A 23,113-nucleotide genomic window follows, 5' to 3' on the forward strand; every position below is an offset into this window, starting at 1 on the left:
TTGTGCAGTTTGGTGGTGGTGTGTGTGTGTGTGTGTTCACGCACATGTTTGTATGTGTATATCTCACGTCATATCTGTGTGTGTGTTTAAGTTTGCGTGTGTGTTTGCAGCATCATGCCCATTTGTGTGTGTGTGTGTATGCGATCACATGCCTGTGTGTTTGTGTATGTCTCATGTCACATCTGTGTGTGTGTGTCTGTTTAAGTTTGTGTGTGTGTGTGTGTCTGTGTGTGTGTACACTCACGAGAGTGTGCAGTTGGTGTTGCAGGAGAGGCAGTGGCCCGTGGCGTTGCTGTATTTCCACACAGTGTGCTGCTCCTCCTTCAACCCACTGGGACATTTCTCCACACACACCTCCCCATCCTGGTAGTGCAGGCAATCTGTACATTGGTGGGCCCCCTATAGGTAAGACGAAAGAGAGAGCTTAGATTCACACACACACAGTATTTAAAAACACATATAGTAAAACGTTTTTGCCCCCTTCCTGATTTGATCTGTTTTTGCATATTTTTTTATATTGAATGTTATCAGATCTTCAACCCAAACCTAATATTAGATAAAGGGAAACTGAGTTTACAAATACGCACATTAAAAAAAAATGTTTTTATTTATTTAATTAAAGTTACGCAACACCTAATTCCCCTGTGTGAAAAAGGAAGTGCCCCCTTACACTCAATAACTGGTTGTGCCACCTTTAGCTGCAACGACTGCAACCAAATGCTTCCTGTAGTTGTTGATCAGTCTCTCATGTCACTGAGGGGGAATTTTGGCCCACTCTTGCATGCAGAACTGCTTTAACTCAGCAACAATTGTGGGTTTCAAAGCATGAACTGCTCGTTTCAAGCCACAACATTTGAATTGGAATTAAGTCTGGACTTTGACTAGGCCATTCCGAAACTTCAAATGTGTTGCCTTTTAACCATTTTCATGTAGACTTAATTGTGTGTCTTAGATCATTGTCTTGCTGCATGACCCAGCTGCGCTTCAGCTCACAGACGGATGGGCCTGACATTCTCCTGTAGAATCTTCTGATACAGAGCAGAATTAATGGTTCGTTCTATTAGGCCAAGTCATCCAGGACCTGAGGCAGCTAAGCATCCTCAAACCATCACACAACCACCACCAAATCAAATCAAATCTTAGTCACATGCGCCGAATACAACAGTGAAATGCTTACTTACAAGCCCCTAACCAACAATGCAGTTTAAAAAATACGAATAAGAAATAAAAGGAACAAGTAATTAAAGAGCAGCAGTAAAATAACAATAGCGAGACTATATACAGGGGGTACCGGTTAGTCAAGGTAATTGAGGTAATATGTACATGTGGTAGAGTTATTAAAGTGACGATCACCACATTCTTTTGGAGAGATTGGAAACCCAAATTGGTCTACATGGACAAGTTCTGGCCTGGTTTAGATCTTATCTGTCGGAAAGATATCAGTTTGTCTCTGTGAATGGTTTGTCCTCTGACAAATCAATTGTAAATTTCGGTGTTCCTCAAGGTTCCGTTTTAGGACCACTATTGTTTTCACTATATATTTTACCTCTTGGGGATGTCATTCGAAAACATAATGTTAAATTTCACTGCTATGCAGACGACACACAGCTGTACATTTCAATGAAACATGGTGAAGCCCCAAAATTGCCCTCGCTAGAAGCCTGTGTTTCAGACATAAAGAAGTGGATGGCTGCAAACTTTCTACTTTTAAACTCGGACAAAACAGAGATGCTTGTTCTAGGTCCCAAGAAACAAAGAGATCTTCTGTTGAATCTGACAATTAATCTGGATGGTTGTACAGTCGTCTCAAATAAAACTGTGAAGGACCTCGGCGTTACTCTGGACCCTGATCTCTCTTTTGAAGAACATATCAAGACTGTTTCAAGGACAGCTTTTTTCCATCTACGTAACATTGCAAAAATCAGAAATTTTCTGTCCAAAAATGACGCAGAAAAATTAATCCATGCTTTTGTTACTTCTAGGCTGGACTACTGCAATGCTCTACTTTCCGGCTACCCGGATAAAGCACTAAATAAACTTCAGTTAGTGCTAAATACGGCTGCTAGAATCCTGACTAGAACCAAAAAATGTGATCATATTACTCCAGTGTTAGCCTCCCTACACTGGCTTCCTGTTAAGGCAAGGGCTGATTTCAAGGTTTTACTGCTAACCTACAAAGCATTACATGGGCTTGCTCCTACCTATCTTTCCGATTTGGTCCTGCCGTACATACCTACACGTACGCTACGGTCACAAGACGCAGGCCTCCTAATTGTCCCTAGAATTTCTAAGCAAACGGCTGGAGGTAGGGCTTTCTCCTATAGAGCTCCATTTTTATGGAATGGTCTGCCTACCAATGTGAGAGACGCAGACTCAGTCTCAACCTTTAAGTCTTTACTGAAGACTTATCTCTTCAGTAGGTCCTATGATTAAGTATAGTCTGGCCCAGGAGTGTGAAGGTGAACGGAAAGGCTGGAGCAACGAACCGCCCTTGCTGTCTCTGCCTTGCCGGTTCCCCTCTTTCCACTGGGATTCTCTGCCTCTAACCCTTTTACAGAGGCTGAGTTACTGGCCTACTGGTGTTCTTCCATGCCGTCCATGGGAGGGGTGCGTCACTTGAGTGGGTTGAGTCACTGACGTGGTCTTCCTGTCTGGGTTGGCGCCCCCCCCCTTGGGTTGTGCCATGGCGGAGATCGTTGTGGGCTATACTCGGCCTTGTCTTAGGACGGTAAGTTGGTGGTTGGAGACATCCCTCTAGTGGTGTGGGGGCTGTGCTTTGGCAAAGTGGGTGGGGTTATATCCTGCCTGTTTGGCCCTGTCCGGGGGTATCATCGGATGGGGCCACAGTGTCTTCTGATCCCTCCTGTCTCAGCCTCCAGTATTTATGCTGCAGTAGTTTATGTGTCGGGGGGCTAGGGTCAGTCTGTTACATCTGGAGTATTTCTCTTGTCTTATCCGGTGTCCTGTGTGTATTTAAATATGCTCTCTCTAATTCTCTCTTTCTCTCTTTCTGTCTTTCTCTCGGAGGACCTGAGCCCTAGGACCATGCCTCAGGACTACCTGGTATGATGACTCCTTGCTGTCCCCAGTCCACCTGGCCGTGCTGCTGCTCCAGTTTCAACTGTTCTGCCTGCGGCTATGGAACCCTGACCTGTTCACCGGACGTGCTTGTTGCACCCTCGACAACTACTATGATTATTATTATTTGACCATGCTGGTCATTTATGAACATTTTAACATTTTAACATTTTGACCATGTTCTGTTATAATATCCACCCTGCACAGCCAGAAGAGGACTGGCCACCCCTCATAGCCTGGTTCCTCTCTAGGTTTCTTCCTAGGTTTTTGGCCTTTCTAGGGAGTTTTTCCTAGGGAGTTTTTCCTAGCCACCGTGCTTCTTTCACATGCTTTGCTTGCTGTTTGGGGTTTTAGGCTGGGTTTCTGTACAGCACTTTGAGAATATCAGCTGATGTACGAAGGGCTATATAAAAATAAATTTGATTTGATTTGATTTGACTATGCATAGATAATAACAGAGTAGCAGCGGCGTAAAACAGGGGGTGAGCAATGCAAATAGTCTGGGTAGCCATTTTATTAGATGTGGACCTAGACTTGGCGCTTAAGTACTGCTTGCCGCGCGATAGCGCAGAGAACAGTCTATGACTAGGGTGGCTGGAGTCCTTGACAATTTTTAGGGCCTTCCTCTGACAGCGCCTGGTATAGAGGTCCTGGATGGCAGGAGGCGTGGCCGCAGTGATGTACTGGGCCGTACGCACTACCCTCTGTAGTGCCTTGCGGTCGGAGGCCGAGTAGTTGCCATACCAGGCAGTGATGCAACCAGTCAGAATGCTCTCAATGGTGCAGCTGTAGAAGCTTTTGAGGATCTGAGGATGCCATGCCAAATCTTTTCAGTCTCCTGAGGGGGAATAGGTTTTGTCGTGCCCTCTTCTCAACTGTCTTGGTGTGTTTGGACTATGATAGTTCGTTGGTGATGTGGACACCAAGGAACTTGAAGCTCTCAACCTGCTCCACTACAGCCCTGTCGATGTTGTGCTAGGTCCTCCTTTTCCTGTAGTCCACAATAATCTCCTTTGTCTTGATCACATTGAGGGAGAGGTCCTTACCACCTGGGGGCAGCCCGTCAAGAAGTCCAGGATCCAGTTGCAGAGGGAGATGTTTAGTCCCAGGGTCCTTAGCTTAGTGATGAGCTTTGAGGGCACTATGGTGTTGAACGCTGAGCTGTAGTCAATGAATAGCATTCTCACATAGGTGTTCCTTTTGTCCAGGTGGGAAAGGGCAGTGTGGAGTGCAATAGAGATTGCATCATATGTGGATCTGTTGGGGTGGTATGGAAATTGGAGTAGGTTTAGGGTTTCTGGGATAATGGTGTTGATGTGAGCCATGACCAGCCTTTCAGAGCATTTCATGGCTACAGACGTGAGTGCTACGGGTTGGTAGTCATTTAGGCAGGTTACCTTAGTGTTCTTGGGCACAGGGAGTATGGTGGTCTGCTTAAAACATGTTGGTATTACAGAATCAGACAGGGAGATGTTTGAAAATGTCAGTGAAGACACTTGCCAGTTGGTCAGCGCATGGTCGGAGTACAAGTCCTGGTAATCCGTCTGGCCCTGCGGCCTTGTGAATGTTGACCTGTTTAAAGTTCTTACTCACATTGGCTGCGGAGAGCGTGATCACACAGTCGTCCGGAACAGCTGGTGCTCTCAGTGTTATTTGCCAAATGGAGGGCGAGGGAGAGCTTTGTACGCGTCTCTGTGCATGGAGTACAGGTGATCTAGAGTTTTTTCCCCCCTCTGGTTGCACATTTAACATGCTGATAGAAATTTGGTAAAAAGGATTTAAGTTTCCCTGCATTAAAGTCCCCGGCCACTAGGAGCGCCGCCTCTGGATGAGAGTTTTCCGGTTTGCTTATGGTGGAATACAGCTAATTGAGTGCGGTCTTAGTGCCAGCATCGGTCTGTGGTGGTATGTAGACAGCTACGAAAAATACAGATAAACTCTCTAGGTAGATAGTGTGGTCTCCAGCTTATCATGAGATACTCTACCTCAGCCGAGCAAAACCTTGAGACTTCCTTAAATATCGTGCACCAGCTGTTGTTTACAAATAGACATAGTCCGCCCCCCCTTGTCTCACCAGACGGCGTTGTTCTATCCTGCCGATACAGCATATAACCAGCCAGCTGTATGTTGATAATGTCGTCGTTCAGACACGACTCCGTGAAGCATAAGATATTCGTTTTTAATGTCCAGTTGCTAGTTTAATCTTCCTCGTAGGTCGTCGATTTTATTATTAGGTTTCGGTTGAAGATCTGATAACATTCGGGATCAAAACTATGCAAAAGTAGAGAAAATTAGAAAGGGGGCAATTACTTTTTCACAGCACTGTAAATGAAAACAAAGAAAAACTAATGAATGAAAATACACACAAACAGAGGAAAATAGAGTGTACACACAAACTTAACACACAAACACCCACTCATATACGAAAACACACATCTTACCGGGCCTAGGCAAGAGGCAGAGCCATTGATGGGGCGACACTCTGAGTGACAGGCGCCACAGACTCTCTCGGAGCTGTCGAAAAACTCCCTCGGGGAACTGCACCAAACACATCATCATCAGCAACATCGTCCTCATCACCATTGTCACAGTCATTATCACTGTTATCATTATCATCACAAATCATCAACATCATGGCCTTATTTACACATCCAAACAGTCCACACACTCTACCTGCATCACAAGATGATCTCAAGATGATCATTAAATCATAGGTGGCTCTTTTAAGCTAGCTGTATCTTATTCTTGATCCCATATCCTGTTTTGAGGTGTTTTGACTTACTTTTTCATGTTTATGCTAATATGGCAAGAATTTGCTAGCTAGCTAACCAACAACTGTAGCGATGTATTTGAGAGACAACAAGTGCGTATTGTGCAAATTGTTTTGTGTTTTCAATAAACATTTGGAGACAAAATATAGCTCACGTTGTCAATAATCCTTTGAAACGAAGCCAACCCTGTCTGTTTTGCCCCAAAGTTGTGCTCGCATCAGTTTTGTTGCTAGATGATACACCAGTCTATACAGTGCCCTACTTTTGACCAGAGCTACATAATACTGGGTTGTGTTCATTAGACACCAAACAGAATGAAACAGACTGAAACAGGGAGGAACTACCTGGGCTGGATTTATGTTTTCTGTTGCAAAATGTTTAACATAGTGTGTCCTAATGAACAAAACACACACACGTGCTGCTGCTACTCTGTTTGTCTATCCTGATTGCCTTGTCACTTTTACCCCAACTACATGTACATATTACCTCAATCACCTCAACTACCTCGTACCCCCACACATTGACTCTGTACCGGTACTCCTTGTACATAGCCTTGTGTTACTCTTTCCTTTTATTTTTGTGCAAAATTCTGATGCAGTACCAGTCAAAAGTTTGGACACACCTACTCATTCCAGGGTTTTTTTTTTTACTATTTTCTACATTGTAGAATAATAGTGAAGACATGATATAACACATATGGAATCATGTAGTAACCAAAAAAGTGTTAAACTAATCAAAATGTATTTTATATTTGAGATTCTTTAAAGTAGCCACCCTTTGCCTTGATGACAGCTTTGCACACTCTTGGCATTCTCTCAACCAGCTTCATGAACGGGATTGCTCAACGCCCCAGATTTTCTAGTGTTAATAGTCAGAGTACAGAAACACACAATTTTGTATGACTCCTGGTCAATGTGTCATGTGTGTTTTCGACATGCCCCCAAATTAATATACTTGGTTCACAGTTGGTTTAGATATTTTAACCTGTGTGTCATGATGGACAAAATCAACATGTGCGGGATCGCCAGTGTAGTCAGCATGTAATACTGTACAAGCTGCTTTGGTCTGGATCAACCAAAGGAACCAGAGAGCAGATTCAACAATAAAAGCTTTTCGATTGATTGACTAAATGCTTTATCACTTGATCCACTTGTCATTTCCACATTTGTATGGATTTGCTCTGACATACAGTACACTCCCTATTCATTTTTGACCATCTCCATTTTGTGGAAGGAAAAGACAGCAATGTTTGCATTTCATGGCACAAAATGCACCTTTTTCATAACATACGGTTGTTACTAACGGCATCCCATTCGTCAATCAGCCCTGAAAGATATTGCACTCCTCCACACACTCCTCCGACTTATTCTCCAGCCATAGAAGCGGGGAGAACGCGTGTTCATGTGCGTATGACAGATTGTTTGACCGTCTCTCACCCTTGATAGATGTCGCACTCCTCCACGCACTCCTTCCCACGCTGGAATTTCACACAGGCCACACACTGGCTGGGCCCTGGCCCCCAGCAGCCATTAGCACACAGCAGGTGACACACACGGCCCTCCGCCACTAGGAGGAGAAGACAGGGAGAATTCAATTAGATTCAATGAACTTTACTGATCACCAAGGACACCGCTTTTGGTGCCACATGGAAAATACTAACATTCACACACATGAATACACACACACGCTGATGTTTCTTCCCTCTCAACACACAACCACCATACACACACGCATAAACATCGACATCCACAAAATGTGCATATTAGCATGCACGTGTGCTGCTTGTTTTCATTCATGAATGTGTGCGCATTACGCATACCACACTCCTGGGGGTCCTGGTTGGCATTGACGATTCGGTGGGGCCCCTGGGTGGGGTGCAGCAGGGTCCCCCAGGGCAGGTCCTGGGTGTAGCAGAGCTGTGAGTTGTTGTGGAGCAGGACCAGACCCCCGCTGATGCTCCTGAGTGACCGCAGACCCAGAGAACGGATCTGTATTGACTGGACCCCCAGAGAGAACACTCCTCTAAAAGGAAAGAGAGGAGAGGAGGGAGCACATTTATTCATTTAGTAGTATGGGCGAAGACACTTGCGCTGTGAGCTAACGCACTGTAAGTCAAGTTATATTCTGCAGCGTGACTTATGCTGTTAGTTTAGTTTAACAGCAGATTTAGTTACAGCGCGATACAAGCACCACACACAATGCAAATCGGTATAGTATGAGAGCTCCCGTTATTTACAACATTTAAAATGTATTTTTGGGTGTGAACAAAGTTGGAGGAGAAAATGGGGTTAAGAGGAGATAGGATGGTAGAAGAAGGGTAAGGGGAGGAGTGAAAGAGTAGATAGCTTGACAGAAACACAGAAAATGGAAAGCAGAAAACGCCATACCAGTAGCAATTGCACAGACTTCCATCCACTAACCTGCAATATTTACAACATCACCCTGCAGCCTCAGGCAGCTGTGCTAGGTAATCATTAGCTTTTATAACCCAAAGTTCAAGGGATCCTTGACCAGACAGACAGGCAGACATACATATAACATGGACACATATGAGGACAAACCTAGACAGGCAGGCAGATAGACAGAGACAGCGAGACAGGTAGATAGATATAATTGATATTGACTGGCAAAACAAACAGAAAAAAAGGATTATTATATAAAGACAGACTTCATGAAACATTAGTAGACCAAAACTAGTGGACCGGCGGACTGACAAACAGACATAATACTGTAATGATATGGCGGAGACGAACAGACCGATGGACAGTTCTACAGACTTACTTATAGAGCATCCTTCCTCGGATCACTTTCAGGTTTTCAAACACACTCAGGTTAGTCCAGTTGGCTGGCCACGCATCAATGTACAGATATCCTGTAGGGAACAGAAACACACACAAACGCGCATACAGAATCAATACTATCCCAAAAGAAAGTAAAGAGTGTGTGTGTGTGTGTGTGTGTGTGTGTGTGTGTGTGTGGAGTGTGTGTGTGTGTGTGTGTGTGTGTGTGTGTGTGTGTGTGTGTGTGTGTGTGTGTGTGTGTGTGTGTGTGTGTGTGTGTGTGTGTGTGCGTGTGTGCGTGTGTGAGTGAGTGTGTGCGTGTATATGTGTGTTAATGTGTACATGTATGTGTACGCGTGTGTTCAGTACCTGTGATCTCCACCAAATCCTTAAATGCATCCAGCTCACTAAGGGTCAGACCTGTCATGTTAGCCAATGGGTCCCTGGACAAAGGAACACAGAGATCACACGTTGAGTGTGGTCAATATGGACATGAACAATACCATAACAACTCAACATGTGACAGCTAATGTGAGGTGAGCTTTCAGGCATAAAATAGCTGCTGTGACATCACCCTGGAGGGTAATACTGCTACACAATAGCCACTTGCCCATTATTGTGTCATATCCGTGCGAGGCAGTGCGTGCTAGTGCCAGAAAGGTTTGAAACCGAGAGACTCCACAAGTGATTGCTTCCCGTGAGGAAGCGTGAATGTGACAAGTTCTTCCATACTAGTTATTTACAGGAAGAAGTCCCTTGTTGAGTCTTTCTGGTGATAGCACGCAATGGCTTGCATGGAGATGGCACAATAATGGGCAAGAGGCTCGGGCACGAGGCTCGGGCAAGAGGCTCGGACCTGACTGCTGGATTGAGCTTGCCTGTAAACTGAAAACCTCGCCCAGGTTGAACCCAGGTTTTTAGTGGCTGTTGGTAACAGACAAATCCCCCTCTCTTAGTGGGCCAGATATAAGGTAAAAAAAGAGATGTAAAGCAGTTACCCTGTGAAGCTCTGTGGAAGGAAAGCCAGACTGCCATAGATCTTATTGCAGCCAGTGAACTGGGCCACGTTGGAGGAGCTCACCCAGGAGGAGCTCTGGAGATCACCCATGCCCAGCCCATAGCACACTGGAACACACATAGATACAGTCAGGGTGAACAAGCACACACGCAAATGTTAACACATGTTAACATATGAGCACATACGAACTCAAAAACACACACAAACCTTTTGGACATTCCCCTTCACACTTGTCACACTTCTGTGTCTGTGTCTCCTTGCCGTCAGGCTGGGTGATAATCACTTCCTGGTTAGCTTTAGGACACACCATGGTACAGGCCACCTCCATGGCTAGGTAGTTATCTATAGAAAGAGAGATGTTGATTTTAAAATATAAATTTAGATATTTCTGTTTCTATATGTTTTCTTTGGCAATGTACAGTATGTGTCGCTACACTCTCCATGCCAATAAAGCCTTTTGAATTGACCTAAAACGAATTGAGAGAGAGAGAGTGTGTGTTAAGAAGAAATAGGTGAGAGGGAGCGATAGAGATCGAGACAATATAATTCCTTAAAGAGACAGAGAGAAAGGAGAGAGACAAACATAGAAAAAGGGACATTTATATATACAGGAAAGTAAGCCAAGCTTACAGGGACATGTCTTGACGCAGGTGGCCCCGAAGCTGAACTTCCTGTTGGGGTTGGGTTTTGACACGAAGGTGACCGGGTCGTAGATGGTGGGGGGCGGACAGTTGTCTTTACACGTCCCGCTGTCATTAAAGTGACGGCACGACTGTAAAACAGAGGCAGTTCTTTAGAAATTTGTCCGAAGGAAATGAAAAAGTTAGGTTGTGCTGCAGTATTGGCAGAACAATTGCCGCAACGCGTATGTAACACCACAGTATTTTCTCGTGGCGCAACTGTAGGAACCAATACAGTGGAAAATTGACACATTGGAGGCAAGAGTCAAGACACATTATTTAAACTAAGACAGGGAGTTGCTGTGTGTGTGTGTGTGGAATGGCAGTATTCTCACCAGGCAGTCTGAGTCTTTGGGCCCAGTGCAGCCGGCAGCACACTGCATGTGGCAGCAGTCATTGGGATCGGGTCCCTTACAGCGCAGACACCCCGATGCACAGTGCACATGGGTCACTATAAGGGAAGAGAGAAAGTGTGTGAGAGAGAGAGACAGAGAGAGGGGCATAGACAGAATGGAGACAAAGACAAACAGATTGAGAGAAGAAATGATGGAAAGAGACAGACTCACGGGTCTGGCAGTCTTTCTCCGTCTCTCCCCAGCAGCTTCGCTTTACACAGGCAGGGGAGCACTTTGGACCTGGGACAAAAGACAGACTCAACAACACCTTGATAGACGGTCACCGACGTTGACCAAACATTGACCTCTGGAGACAGACTGTTGCAGAGACTGACCACATTCCAATCATAGTGATAGTTGACTGACAATTGGGATGTACAGTGCCTTCGGGAAAAAAAAGTCCTCAGCAATTTACACACAATACCCCCTAATGACAAAGTGAAAACAGGGTTTTAGAAGAAAGAAAAAAAACAGAAATACCTTATTTACATAAGTATTCACAACCTTTGCTATGAGACTTGAAATTGAGTGCAGGTGCATCCTGTTTCCATTGATCATCCTTGAGCTGTTTCTACAACTTGATTAGAGTCCACCTGCGGTAAATTAAATTGATTGGACATGATTTGGTCGATATAAGGTCCCACCAGTTGACAGTGCATGTCAGAGCAAAAACCAAGCCATGAGGTTGAAGAAATTGTCCATAGAGCTCCGAGACAGGATTGTGTCGAGGCATTGAAGGTCCCCAAGAACACAATGGCCTCCATCATTCTTAAATGGAATAAGTTTGGAACCACCGAGACTCTTCCTAGAGCTGGCTGCCTGGCTAAACTGAGCAATTGGGGGAGAAGGGCCTTGGTCAGGGAGGTGACCAAGAACATGATGGTTACTCTGACAGAGCTCTAGAGTTCATCTGTGGAGATGCGAGAACCTTCCAGAAGGACAACCATCTCTGCAGCACTCCACCAATCAGGCCTTTATGGTAGAGCGGCCAGACGGAAGCCCCTCCTCAGTAAAAGGCACATGACAGGCCGCTTGGAGTTTTCCAAAAGGCACCTAAAGACTCTCAGACCATGAGTAACAAGATTCTCTGGTCTGATGAAACCAAGATTCAACTCCTTGGCCTCAATGCCAAGCTTCACGTCTGGAGGAAACCCAGCACCATCCCTACAGTGAAGCATGGTGGTGGCAGCTTCATGCTGTGGAGGTGTTTTTCAGCGGCAGGGACTGGGAGACTAGTCAGGATCAAGGCAAAGATGAACGGCGCAAAGTACAGATAGTTCCTTGATGAAAACCTTCTCCAGAGCGCTCAGGACCTCAGGCTAGGGGTGAAGGTTCACCTTCCAACAGGACAACGACTCTAAGCACACAGCCAAGACAATGCAGGAGTGGCTTCGGGACAAGTCTCTGAATGTCCTTGAGTGGCCCAGCCAGAGCACGGACTTGAACATCTCTGGAGAGACCTGAAAATAGCTGTGCAGCAACACTCCCCATCCAACCTGACAGAGCTTGAGAGGATCTGCAAAGAAGAACTGGAAAAACTCCCCAAATACAGGTGTGCCAAGCTTGTAGCGTCATACCCAAGAAGACTGGAGGCTGTAATTGCTGCCAACGGTGCTTCAACAAAGCTCAGAGTAAAGGGTCTGAATACCTCTGTAAATGTATTTTATTTTTGTATAAATTAGCAACAATTATTTATTTTTTTACTAAAAAAACTTTTTTTTTGCTTCGTCATTATGGGGTATTGTGTAGATTGATGAGGGGAAAAAACAAATAATGCATTTTAGAATAAGGCTGTAACCTAACAAAATGTGGGAAAAGTAATGGGGTCTGAATACTTTGCAAAGGCACTGTGTGTATGTGTGTGTGTGTGTGTGTGTGTGTGTGTGTGTGTGTGTGTGTGTACACGTGAGTGTACATGTGTGTGTGTACGTGTGTGTGTGTACACGTGTGAGTGTACGTGTGTGTGTGTGTGTGTGTGTGTGTGTGTGTGTGTGTGTGTACACGTGTGAGTGTACACGTGTGTGTGTGTGTGTGTGTGTGTGTGTGTGTGTGTGTGTGTGGTGTGTGTGTGTGTGTACACGTGTGAGTGTACGTGTGTGTGTGTGTGTATAAACTCCCATAACAGGAACACTCACAGTTGGGGGCCCGGGCCTGCAGGCGGAGCTGCTTGGCATGCGTGTTCTTTTCATCCAGTGTGTCCCTCCACTCCATGTGCTGGGGGTCTGGGAAACAGAGCTGGTGGTTTCCCCAAATGTGCACTCCACCCAGCAGGATCTCTATGGGGTTAACATGACAGGGAGGGAAGGCTCAGTTCAAAATGTTCAGAGGAACTGACAAAAAAACCTAACAAGAGGTTATGTTCCTTGAAGTAATCACTGATGAGAAATGACTGGACAGGAAAAAGCCATGTGGTAAAGCCCTTGCATTCACCTGTTCAATCATGTCTAATTAGTTGTTACGACAAAGAAGGAAAGATGCACTTTTAAAGAATTTTAAAATGGGCCTATAAGTATCCAATCCATCCCTTCATTCAATTACGATTACATCCCTCCTGTATCCCAAAAAGACTTCCCTCTCACTCTCTGGCCCCTCCCTCACCTGTGAGACTGCGGAGGCGGAGCACCCTCAGGCCCACCCCTTCTTGAGGGAGGGTGTTGTCCAGGACAGCCAGAGCATAGCTGGAGTTGTACAGCTGGCTTCCCCGGATGATGCGCAGGTTGTCCAGCGGCACCACACTCACAGACACACGGGCAATCAAGACGTAGCCCTGCACCTCCACGATACCCTGGAGAGGGGGAGGGAGGGAGGGAAGAAAGGGGGAAAGGGAGGGATGTTAGCATTTTTAACAGGTGAGGGGAAAAAAAAAAAAATCAGGCAAAGAAAACATACCTGTAGGAAGGAGAGGTCCGGCTTGCCCCGAAGATGTGTGATCTCTAGGTTGCCGTGCACCACCTGGCAGTCAGTGTAGAGCAGCCGCAGTGTCTCATAGTGGTTCTCCAGACTGGAGGGCAGGGCCAGCTTCATGTCTGTGCCCAGGCACACTGACAACACACACACACAAAAATAGATACGTTAATACATGTTACCTTTAATTTAAAGAACAGGATCCTGAGTTGAAGCAGGGCTTTGTGTCAACCAGTGTTTTCGCGCATCTTGACGCCTTTGGGTAAATTGGTAAATCGGGTGTGCCATTTCTGTTGCATGTGCAGAAAACAAATGGAGGTGTTTTATTGTCACATACACTGCAGGTGTATCAACAACTGACAATATACAGTACACCATGTAATACATGTCTTTTTTGACTTTAAGATTCACTATAGGTGTTTTCCTCCCTCTACCATAGCATGAATACAGTCATATGCATATTGTCTGTATAGTGTGCACACTGACATCATTTTTCCTAAAGACAGGAAAGAAAGGAGAGCCTTGAGTCTTCCACACACACACACACACACACACACGAAATTACTTCCCCAGATCCCTGGAAGACTCCCATAACACTTTTTTCAACCCTCCGTCCAGAAGTTCACTTCCACCCCCTCTCTCCCTCCTCCCCCTCCCTCTCATTCTCATTCTCCCTCCTTCTCCTCCCTCCTCCAGGGCTATCACTTTCCCTCTTTTTGGAGACAGCAAGCAGGACACTGGGTGACACAGGATACAGGGACACAGAAAATGCAGAGAGAGAGAGGAAGATGATTTGGCCAATGGCTGAGCCTCTGCCAAGGGTCTCCAAAGTGCATGGCTTCGTCTCAAATGGCACCCTTTTCCTTACATAGTGCACTGCTTTTGACCAGGGCCCATCAAGTTTAAAGATTCAAGTTTTTATTGGTTGTAGGTGCGGGATAATTATGGTATACACCGTCCAACTAAATGCTTACTTGTTGATTCGACAATGCAAACAAGCAAACAAGAAATAATCAAAACACACGAATACGAACAAGTAAATGTCAGTAGAATATAATAAATATTTTAGCTTAATTGTAATACAGGAAGGCACAATTTATAGTCCAATATTTACTTGTGTATTGTGGAAGGGGAGGATGGGGTCAAGTGTATAAATTGAGCAGTATAGTAAGAGTCTGGTAGCAGAAGTTGTGATGTGTGTGTAGCTTTAATGTATATGTGTGTGTCTGTGGGTGTGTGTGTGTGTGCATGAGTGAGTGCATGTGTGCTAAGGTGTGGAGAATCAGAGCAGGTGGTCAGACCTGTTCAAGTGTTCAGCAGTCTGATTGCTTGTAGATAGAAACTGTCTCTGAGCCTGTTGGTATCATGCCCGACAGTAATGGAGAGAACAGCTCTTAGCTGGGGTGTGTGGGGTCCTTGATGATGCTGAGTGCCTTCCCCAGGTTCCGTTTTGAGTTGATATCCTGGACGGGTGAGCGCATGGTCCCAGTGATATACTGGGCCATCTTCAACACCCGCTGGAGGGCCTTGCGGTTGTGGAAAGAGCAATTCCCGTACCATGCTATGATGCAACCAGTCAGGACGCTCTCGATGGTGCAGCGGTAGTATTTTGAGAGGATACGGGGCGGCGTGCCAAATTTCTTCAGCCGCCTTAGAAAGTAGAGACGCTGTTGCACCCTTTTGACAAGAGTGGTGGTATTGGTGGTCCATGACAAGTCCTCGATGTGAATGCAGAGGAACTTAAAACTTGTGACTCCCGTTTATGTGGATCGGGGCATGTTCCCTCCTCTGCTTTCTGAGGTCAACAATCAAGTCCTTTGTTTTGCTGACATTGAGGGAGTTGTTGTCATGACACCACAATGGCAGTTCACTTACCTCCTCCCTATAGGCTGACTCATCATTGTTGGTTATCAGTCCTACAACCGTGGTGTTGTCAGCAAACTTGATGATAGAGTTGGTGTTGTGCAAAGCCACGCAGTCGTGTGTGAACAGGGAGTACAGCAGAGGACTGAGAAAACACCCCAGGTGGGCCCCTGTGTTAAGAGTCAGAATGGAGGTGTTGTTGTTGCCAATCCTCACAGCCTGTGGTTTGCCCATCAGGAAGTCCAGGATCCAGTAGCAGAGAGGGGTGTCCAGACCAAACTGAAATCAATGAACAGCATTCTCACATAGGGGTTCCTCTTGTACAAATGGGTTACGGCCATGTGTACAGTGATGGAAATGGAATCTTCCTTGGATCTGTTGGAGCGGAAAGGAAATTGGAGTGGGTCCAGTGTGCCTGGCATGCTGACCTTGATGTGGGCCACGACCAGGCTCTCAAAGCACTTCATGATGACGGAGGTGAGCGCGATGGGGCAATAGTCTTTTGGCATGTCACCTTGTTTTTCTTGGGCACTGGCACGATAGTGGTCTCCTTAAAGCATGTGGGACTACAGCCTGGGACAGGTTGAAGATGTCCGAGAAGATGCCCCTAGGGCTGTGGTAAAAAGTAGTGCACTATATAGGCAATGTAGTGGGACGCAGCCAACGAGATACGAGTCGTTATCGCGCCTGTAGTACTGTACCGTGTACGAGCTCTTATCACATGCTATGTGACGTGTAGTGTGTTCTAAACGCAGCCCAGTGTTCTCACAGTGACCTACATAATATCAGCTGCACCTAGGGCTGTTACGGTGACCGTATTACTGCCACACCAGCGGTCACGAGTCATGATGGCAGTCAAATTCCATGTGACCGTTTAGTCACGGTAATTATGCTTCCCCAAGCTCTGATGCTGCTGATGGTCATTAGTAGCCTACCAAACTTGATAACTGCCTGGTACTCAGCACTCTACTGTCCCTCTAATCACTCTGACATCAATGCAAATCTAATCAAAAATCTAATCAAACACTTCATGAGAGCCCGTGAGCTCATGTTGTGCAACATTTCTATAGGCTATGCATTTGCGTGAGAAAACTGAGATGATGGCCTCTATTAAAAAGAGGAGGATCCCATCAGCTTTCTATAGGCTAGGCCTATTATATTTATTTCTCAACTTTTCTAATATTAAGCACATTGCTTCTCATTAAAACAGGAGTATAGCCTACCTGGCTGGCATGAAAATGAACCACGGGAAAAGCATCCTCCATTCACTATTTAAGTGCATAGATTACATATATTTTTTCCCCACTGCTCCCGGGTCGAGACAGGTGCATGATAATGATCCATTCTAAATCAAAACAAATTTCACACATATATTATTTAGTATTTGTAAAAACAAGATTAAATCAAGAATAGTCTGATGGGTGACAATATCAGCCTATCACTTGTGAATGATGCCCAGCTTAAGGCAAACAGTGAATGCTTTTTTGAGCAACTTTTTCAAATCATAGTCACACACCTCATGTAGCCTAGCCTATAGGTATCACAACTAAAGTGGCCAAATAACTTCTTAAAATGAAGCACATCAATCCGCTTTACAATGGTTGTAGAGCCTAACTGGCATACATACGCAGCATGAGAGTTTCAAGATTGGGGAAGATACATTTTCACCATAAAAATGCATTACATGCATAATCGCATTAGTGGTCACTTTTGAGAATGGTGTTTTCCTGCTAATGGAACATTTGTGCTTATAGCCTACTTCCGTGTGTGCATTGCTGTGTTTATAATGTCAAGAAATAGCCTAATAGTTGATCAACATTTTAAGGTAAACATTTACATCTGTTGCATCAGGCTCATTGCATTAACTTGGGATCTATCGCATCCCACAACTGTCCCGGACTTTCTTTGGAATATTTATTTCTTGCACAGAATAGGTAAACTTCTGTACTATGGGGGATAGTAGATTGACATAGGCTAGTGCTTTTGCTGTTCGTTAGGCCTAGTCATCTTGTTGGCTGACGAAAAGTAAATGTGGACAGTTCTTCCAATATCTTCAATATGCGCCTCGGAATTGGATAAGGAAGCGCAGTTGCGTCCCTGATGTGTCTGTCTTCACTTGTAGCATGTGAGAAAGACCCGACCACGTGACTGAGAGCCATGTGAGTGAGAGGTCCTTCGGCACGCAGCGGGGAGAAGGAGATTATAATTATTATATTCAGCCCAAGGGCATAACGGCTACTGGCCGCAAAAGGCCTGTTTTTTTTTAGGGGGATTATGGCCACACAAAGGGGATGCAGCCGGGAAATTCGACGCATTATCAAGTGGCTTGTCAAATTGTGAATGAGAGACTGATGAAGTGCGTACAGGCTGCGCAAAAAAACTAAGCAGAGCTCATGCCTTTCCTGCGACTTTTTTCAAATCATTTTACATTTACATTTTAGTAATTTAGCAGACGCTCTTATCCAGAGCGACTTACATCATTAGAGTCGTATCATGCAGCCTTAGAATGTATTAAAATTAAACATTTAGGAGGACCTGTTTCTTTGTTAATCGCTCAACACAGAATAGCTGCATGTGCGCACTCCCTCAAATCATTGAGAAAATATCCTTTCTATTTTATTCAGCTTTGTTCAATTGTATTCTTCATACTATAAAATAATGCTACGGAATTCTAAACAAATCTTGTTTGCTAAATGAACTAGTGTAGCCCACAGCCATATGGCATACGGTAGCCACATCAGGGCCTAACATAAGGATAACGCAGAGTATGCTATTCTGTTCTTCTCAAAAAGACTACATTTTCTTCATATCATGTTTCTTTAGACCGGTCTAAAATAAATAACGTATTTATTGTGATGGTGTAGGCTATATTACATGGATTTAGACTTTTTAAAATGTAGATGTTCCAAAAGGTCTGCATCAGTGGCTTGTAGGCTATGCGTGGAGGACAGGAGATGCTAAATGTGTTTATGTCACATTACCGTGAAATCAGCACATATTTGGTTGACAATCACCGCCTGACAAAATGTTATGACCGCCACAGCCCTAGCTGCACGTTAACAAGCTAGCACAGACAAGGGGGTTGTAAAAAGGGAAATGTTTGTTAATCTAAAGACTGTGTGACTGTGGGAGATGCTATATGCTATACAAGGCAACAGTAAACAGGTCGTTATCCAAACATATGTTGCATGGATTGATGAGAGAGAGAAAAAAAAACTATATAGTATTTTTTTCCCCCCACTGGAAATCAAAACTATGATAGCTCACAATGGATGGGATGTCAGAGACTCCACTGCTTGAAAGAGAGATGCACTGATATAAAACACTATTTATTTTTATGTGCAGACAAGGGACAGTTATACTGATAGTAGTCTCGCTAGACTATACTTATAGTAACAGAATAGTCGATTTGTCAATGAATTGACTGTGAAATATTCAAATCGATTCCCTGTTGTGACTTGAAGGGGCGGAGCTTATCGATCCTTATGATAAACTTGATTCACATGAGGATATTCATTTATGTACAAAATGCCATGACTGTAGCTCAAACAGGACATCTTCTTGTTCAAAGTCTGCAATTTCAGTTGATTACTATAGCGCCCTTATTGTAAATGCCGGATCTCTACGACAAGACATCATTCAGCGATATATAGTGCACTACTTTTGACCATGGCTCATTTAGCAGATGCTTTAATCCAGAGCGACTTCAGTTAGTGCATTCAATGCAGGTAGATAAACAATCACATGTAAAAAGTAACAAGTAAAACGGAAACTGGTCATGTTATTGTAGTTAAAGTGGCCTGTTGGCTGGTGAAAAAGCTCACACATGATTAAGAGGCAGATGGGGGTATAATGGTCCCCACTGAAACCTCTATATCATTGCTAGAGTTATGGTTGTTTAGTCAATGCATATATAGTCTACTTAACTGGATAGTAAGTTAGATTAATTGAAAATATTACATCATTTTTCAAAATGGAGGCAAGTTATCTCTACTAAAACCTCCATTGATTCAACAATAAATAGTACATTATACTGACAAACTGTAAAGTTGACTTGACTTTGTTTTATTAAATTAGGTGTTAGTTAGGATAAAGTTGATATAACTAAAGTTGAAATTGATTCAACTAGGAATAGTAGGTTATACTGACAAATGTTGAAGTTGACTTTACTATCATTTATTAGTCAAAGTAAATGTTGTGTAAGTAAGGATAGCTTGACATGTAAAGTTGATAGAGCTTAAAAAGGCCATGCAACTTTATGACTGTAAATAATAAGTTGAAACAAATTATTTTCTACAGTGTAGATCAAATGACTTAAACTTCTTATACTTAAACTTCTTATGTTATACTGACTTGGTCATGTAAAATATTTCGTAGGGAGCTAAAGAGGAGTTTGTTAGATTTTTTTCTAAACTGCTTTCATTTCTTTACTGACCAACTAAATCAAGCCGAAACTCACTCCCACTCGCATGGACACAGGCGTGTGTGTGTGTGTGTGTGTGTGTGTATGTGTTTTGTTCATTGTCCGGCTTTGGCCTTGAGTAGAAACCCACCCCTTCCTTTCCCTATCCAACCAATTACTGTAAATACTCTCACTCTCTCGCTCCTTCTCCAGCTCTCCTTATCTACTCCCTCTCTCCTCATTTCAGATCTCCCTAACCATCTCCTTCCCTTCCTCTCTTCCCTTCCTTCTCAGACGGGCACAAGTGCCGGCGTTATGCATGTGTCAGTGCCCAACAAAGGAATGCCACTGACACCTAAACAAACACACATTCACCGAGGTGCTCGCTAATCGCTAATGCTGGCTAATGCTGGCTACATAGCGCTTCTCTACACCGTATCCTAGCAACTTCACTTGGAAACGTCCATTTGCCAAACGCCTTCTGCAGTAACCACCCAGGTGGTGGAGTTTTCTGGGGAAAAGAAGAGAAAATAACACACCAAACAGTTCGGTCAGCATTGAGAACCTCGTGAAAACTACAGAGCCAACGTACCCCGGACTATTCCACGTCTATCATGACATTTGAATGCAATTGTCAAACACATTTGCTTGAAAATGAAGCTGCACGTTAGTTTTGAGAGAGTAATTATTAGTGTTTGTGGGTATACTTTCTGGATTACATTTGTCTTTATGAAAGTGAGGATGGAACGCCATTGAGGTTTTGAATTGAAAAATAAAATGTTACACGTTAATGTGTCCTACTTCTTGTAAAGCATACTTCAAGATTCAAGTCACAGGGTCTTTTCAAACCATTGGCCGCTATACCTTTGGGAACCGTCAACTTCTAATGAAATGTGATTGCTAGTCATCCAAGACAAATATTTTGATTGGATTACATTTTCAAATCAAAATATTTTTCTTCCCACGTAAAACTTGGAAATCCTTTGCTCGCGATAAGGTCTCAAGTCAACTGCTTTGTCATTGTTGGAGTGTACCAAATGTCTTTCAACCATTAACATGACTGACAGGTTAATTGGGACAGCTTGAGTAGGGTACCTACTAAATGTAAATTGAATGTGACCTATACCTGCACTGCAGGAGCGTTCGAAAGCAAACACAACCAAACCTGCACGGGAAGCCTGCCAGTCAGCAAAGGGTGTGTGTGTGTTGTGGGCACTGACTAACAAGAACAACGTTCACGGCTGCCAGCAATGTTACTGCAGGTGTAGGTTCATTCAACCCGGAAAAGCTGCCACCACCGAGACACACCAAAACAATTCCCTTTGCTGTACCGCCCCTTCCACTTCAACTTCCTCCTTCACTGGAACACTAATCATCTCCTACCCCAAGATACTCAACTACTTCAACGTCTTCCTTTCAAACCTAGTATTGTCTGACAGATAAACAGACATCATTTAAAGGGGAAATCTGGAATTCCTTTGTACTCTGATGGCCACAGGACAAATGCACAATCAAAGCTAGTAAAAAAATAAAAAAGAGCACAAAAACAAACATAGTTCTATTTCAGCCAATCAGTACACCGGCCCACAAAGACCCTCCCACTCAGTCCTGTATATAGTCCACTCAATAACAGAAACTAAATTATAGATTGCACCTTCAGGTGGGCTTTGCCTCCCCAACAACCCTAATCCTAGCAACTTGCCTTGGATAAACATACATTTCTATTCTAACTCCCCCCAAAAGCATTCCTCCTCCTTTCCCTTGCCAAGTACAAACAGGTATTGCTCAACTGACAGGAAGAACAGGATCTGTACCTGTTGCTGCAGTGCAGAGCGTACTCTATGCGCATGAACATTCACTCTTTGTCACACACACACACGTCAATACAATGGCAGGCAGAGTCCAACACACACAATACATGCATGAGTGCTCCTCCGAACCAATCTGAGGACCGGTATCAGAAAAAGAGTCTCTTGCTCGTACAACTTTTCACTGTAGACATCCCTTCCGTTGAGAACCTCAATACACAAAATGTAGCTCTATTGCATTTGATTGTTCATTTTAGTTTTGCACGCAGCCTGTGGAAGGTCCTAGGACGGAAGTGTTGCAGCAAACGCATCTGCTTCAAAAACAAAACTGAAATTGAATGCTGTAGTAGCATCCATCCAACAGTCAGTCCAGTCGTACCCTTGTCTTTTTTCACTCCGTCTCCATCAACAGGTATCAAGCTTTATCCACAGGTAAAACGTGGATGTATTTTACTGTAGGCCAATCAAACATTAAGCAGGCAGTTATAATGCATTGTAAAACTTGTCATACAAGCATGTTTGACTGACTGCCTTATAATGCCGTGAAACTTTAAAATAAGACATTATAAAGACATTGGGGCTCCTGAGTGGCGCAGCGGTCTAAGGCACTACATCTCAGTGCTAGAGACCAAATGGGTCACTACAGACCCTGGTTCGATTCCAGGCTGTATCACAACCGGCCGTGATTGGGAGTCCCATAGGGCGGTGCACAATTGGCCCAGCGTCGTCGGGGTTAGGGTTTGGCCGGTGTAGGCCGTCATTGTAAATAAGAATTAGCTCTTAATTGACTTGCCCAGTTAAATAAAGGTTAAATAAAAATGTTAATAAAAAGGCTCATATATGCTTATAACAACTTGTAAAGCACTATACCTGCAGGCTTTAAGTAATGTGTTACCAATATGTTCAATAATTTCAATGCTCATACGCATAGAAATAAATACTCAAGTACAGAAATAACAAAAGTGTCCTTTTTTGCTGTGTTATGAAATAACATATTAAGCTTATAATAAAAGGCCATGCTTTTTAGGCCCTTTTTGGAGCACTTTGCTTTTACCTGTATTTCCAGCATTATCCACTAGTGTTGCAGTAGATATAAAATCCTAGGAATTGTTATTTAAAAACGGCACAAACTGTGCCCAATCAATCATTGTCTGGTTGTGCATGTGTGTTTGGCGGGGGTGATGGCCTGAGCCAGGGTAGGCGTAGCTCTGCACATAAAGCCTATTATTTGGTAGGGAACACTATTTGTAGGCAAGTGATTCTACATCTCACTTTGCTCAAGCTGACTTTCCTCTCCAACGGACTTGGAAGTTGTAGCTAAAAATGGGTCAACTAGGGGCAGTTAAAGGGTAGAGTCAATGAAACCAACCATAGAAGTGTATTGTAGTGAATCCCGGGTAGCCCCGACCGGGAC

General features: G+C 44.1%; 1 protein-coding gene across 1 annotated transcript in view; it reads right to left on the reverse strand.

Moving 5' to 3' along the window:
* The window catches only part of erbb2 (erb-b2 receptor tyrosine kinase 2), a 42,190-nt gene that overhangs the window by 13,560 nt on the left and 5,517 nt on the right, over nt 1-23,113 (reverse strand). The window contains exons 2-15 of the mRNA XM_014158617.3: nt 13,612-13,763; nt 13,321-13,507; nt 12,858-12,998; nt 10,894-10,962; nt 10,663-10,778; nt 10,278-10,419; nt 9,855-9,989; nt 9,628-9,754; nt 8,999-9,072; nt 8,631-8,721; nt 7,669-7,871; nt 7,286-7,415; nt 5,520-5,616; nt 245-399 (exon numbers count right to left, since the gene is read on the reverse strand). Of these exons, the coding sequence (XP_014014092.1) occupies nt 245-399; nt 5,520-5,616; nt 7,286-7,415; nt 7,669-7,871; nt 8,631-8,721; nt 8,999-9,072; nt 9,628-9,754; nt 9,855-9,989; nt 10,278-10,419; nt 10,663-10,778; nt 10,894-10,962; nt 12,858-12,998; nt 13,321-13,507; nt 13,612-13,763 (1,819 nt within the window). The remainder of the gene's footprint in view (nt 1-244; nt 400-5,519; nt 5,617-7,285; nt 7,416-7,668; nt 7,872-8,630; nt 8,722-8,998; nt 9,073-9,627; nt 9,755-9,854; nt 9,990-10,277; nt 10,420-10,662; nt 10,779-10,893; nt 10,963-12,857; nt 12,999-13,320; nt 13,508-13,611; nt 13,764-23,113) is intronic.

This window comes from Salmo salar, chromosome 19 (genome assembly GCF_965601325.2).
Source record: "Salmo salar chromosome 19, fSalSal1, whole genome shotgun sequence".
In the NCBI taxonomy this organism is placed as follows: domain Eukaryota; kingdom Metazoa; phylum Chordata; class Actinopteri; order Salmoniformes; family Salmonidae; genus Salmo; species Salmo salar.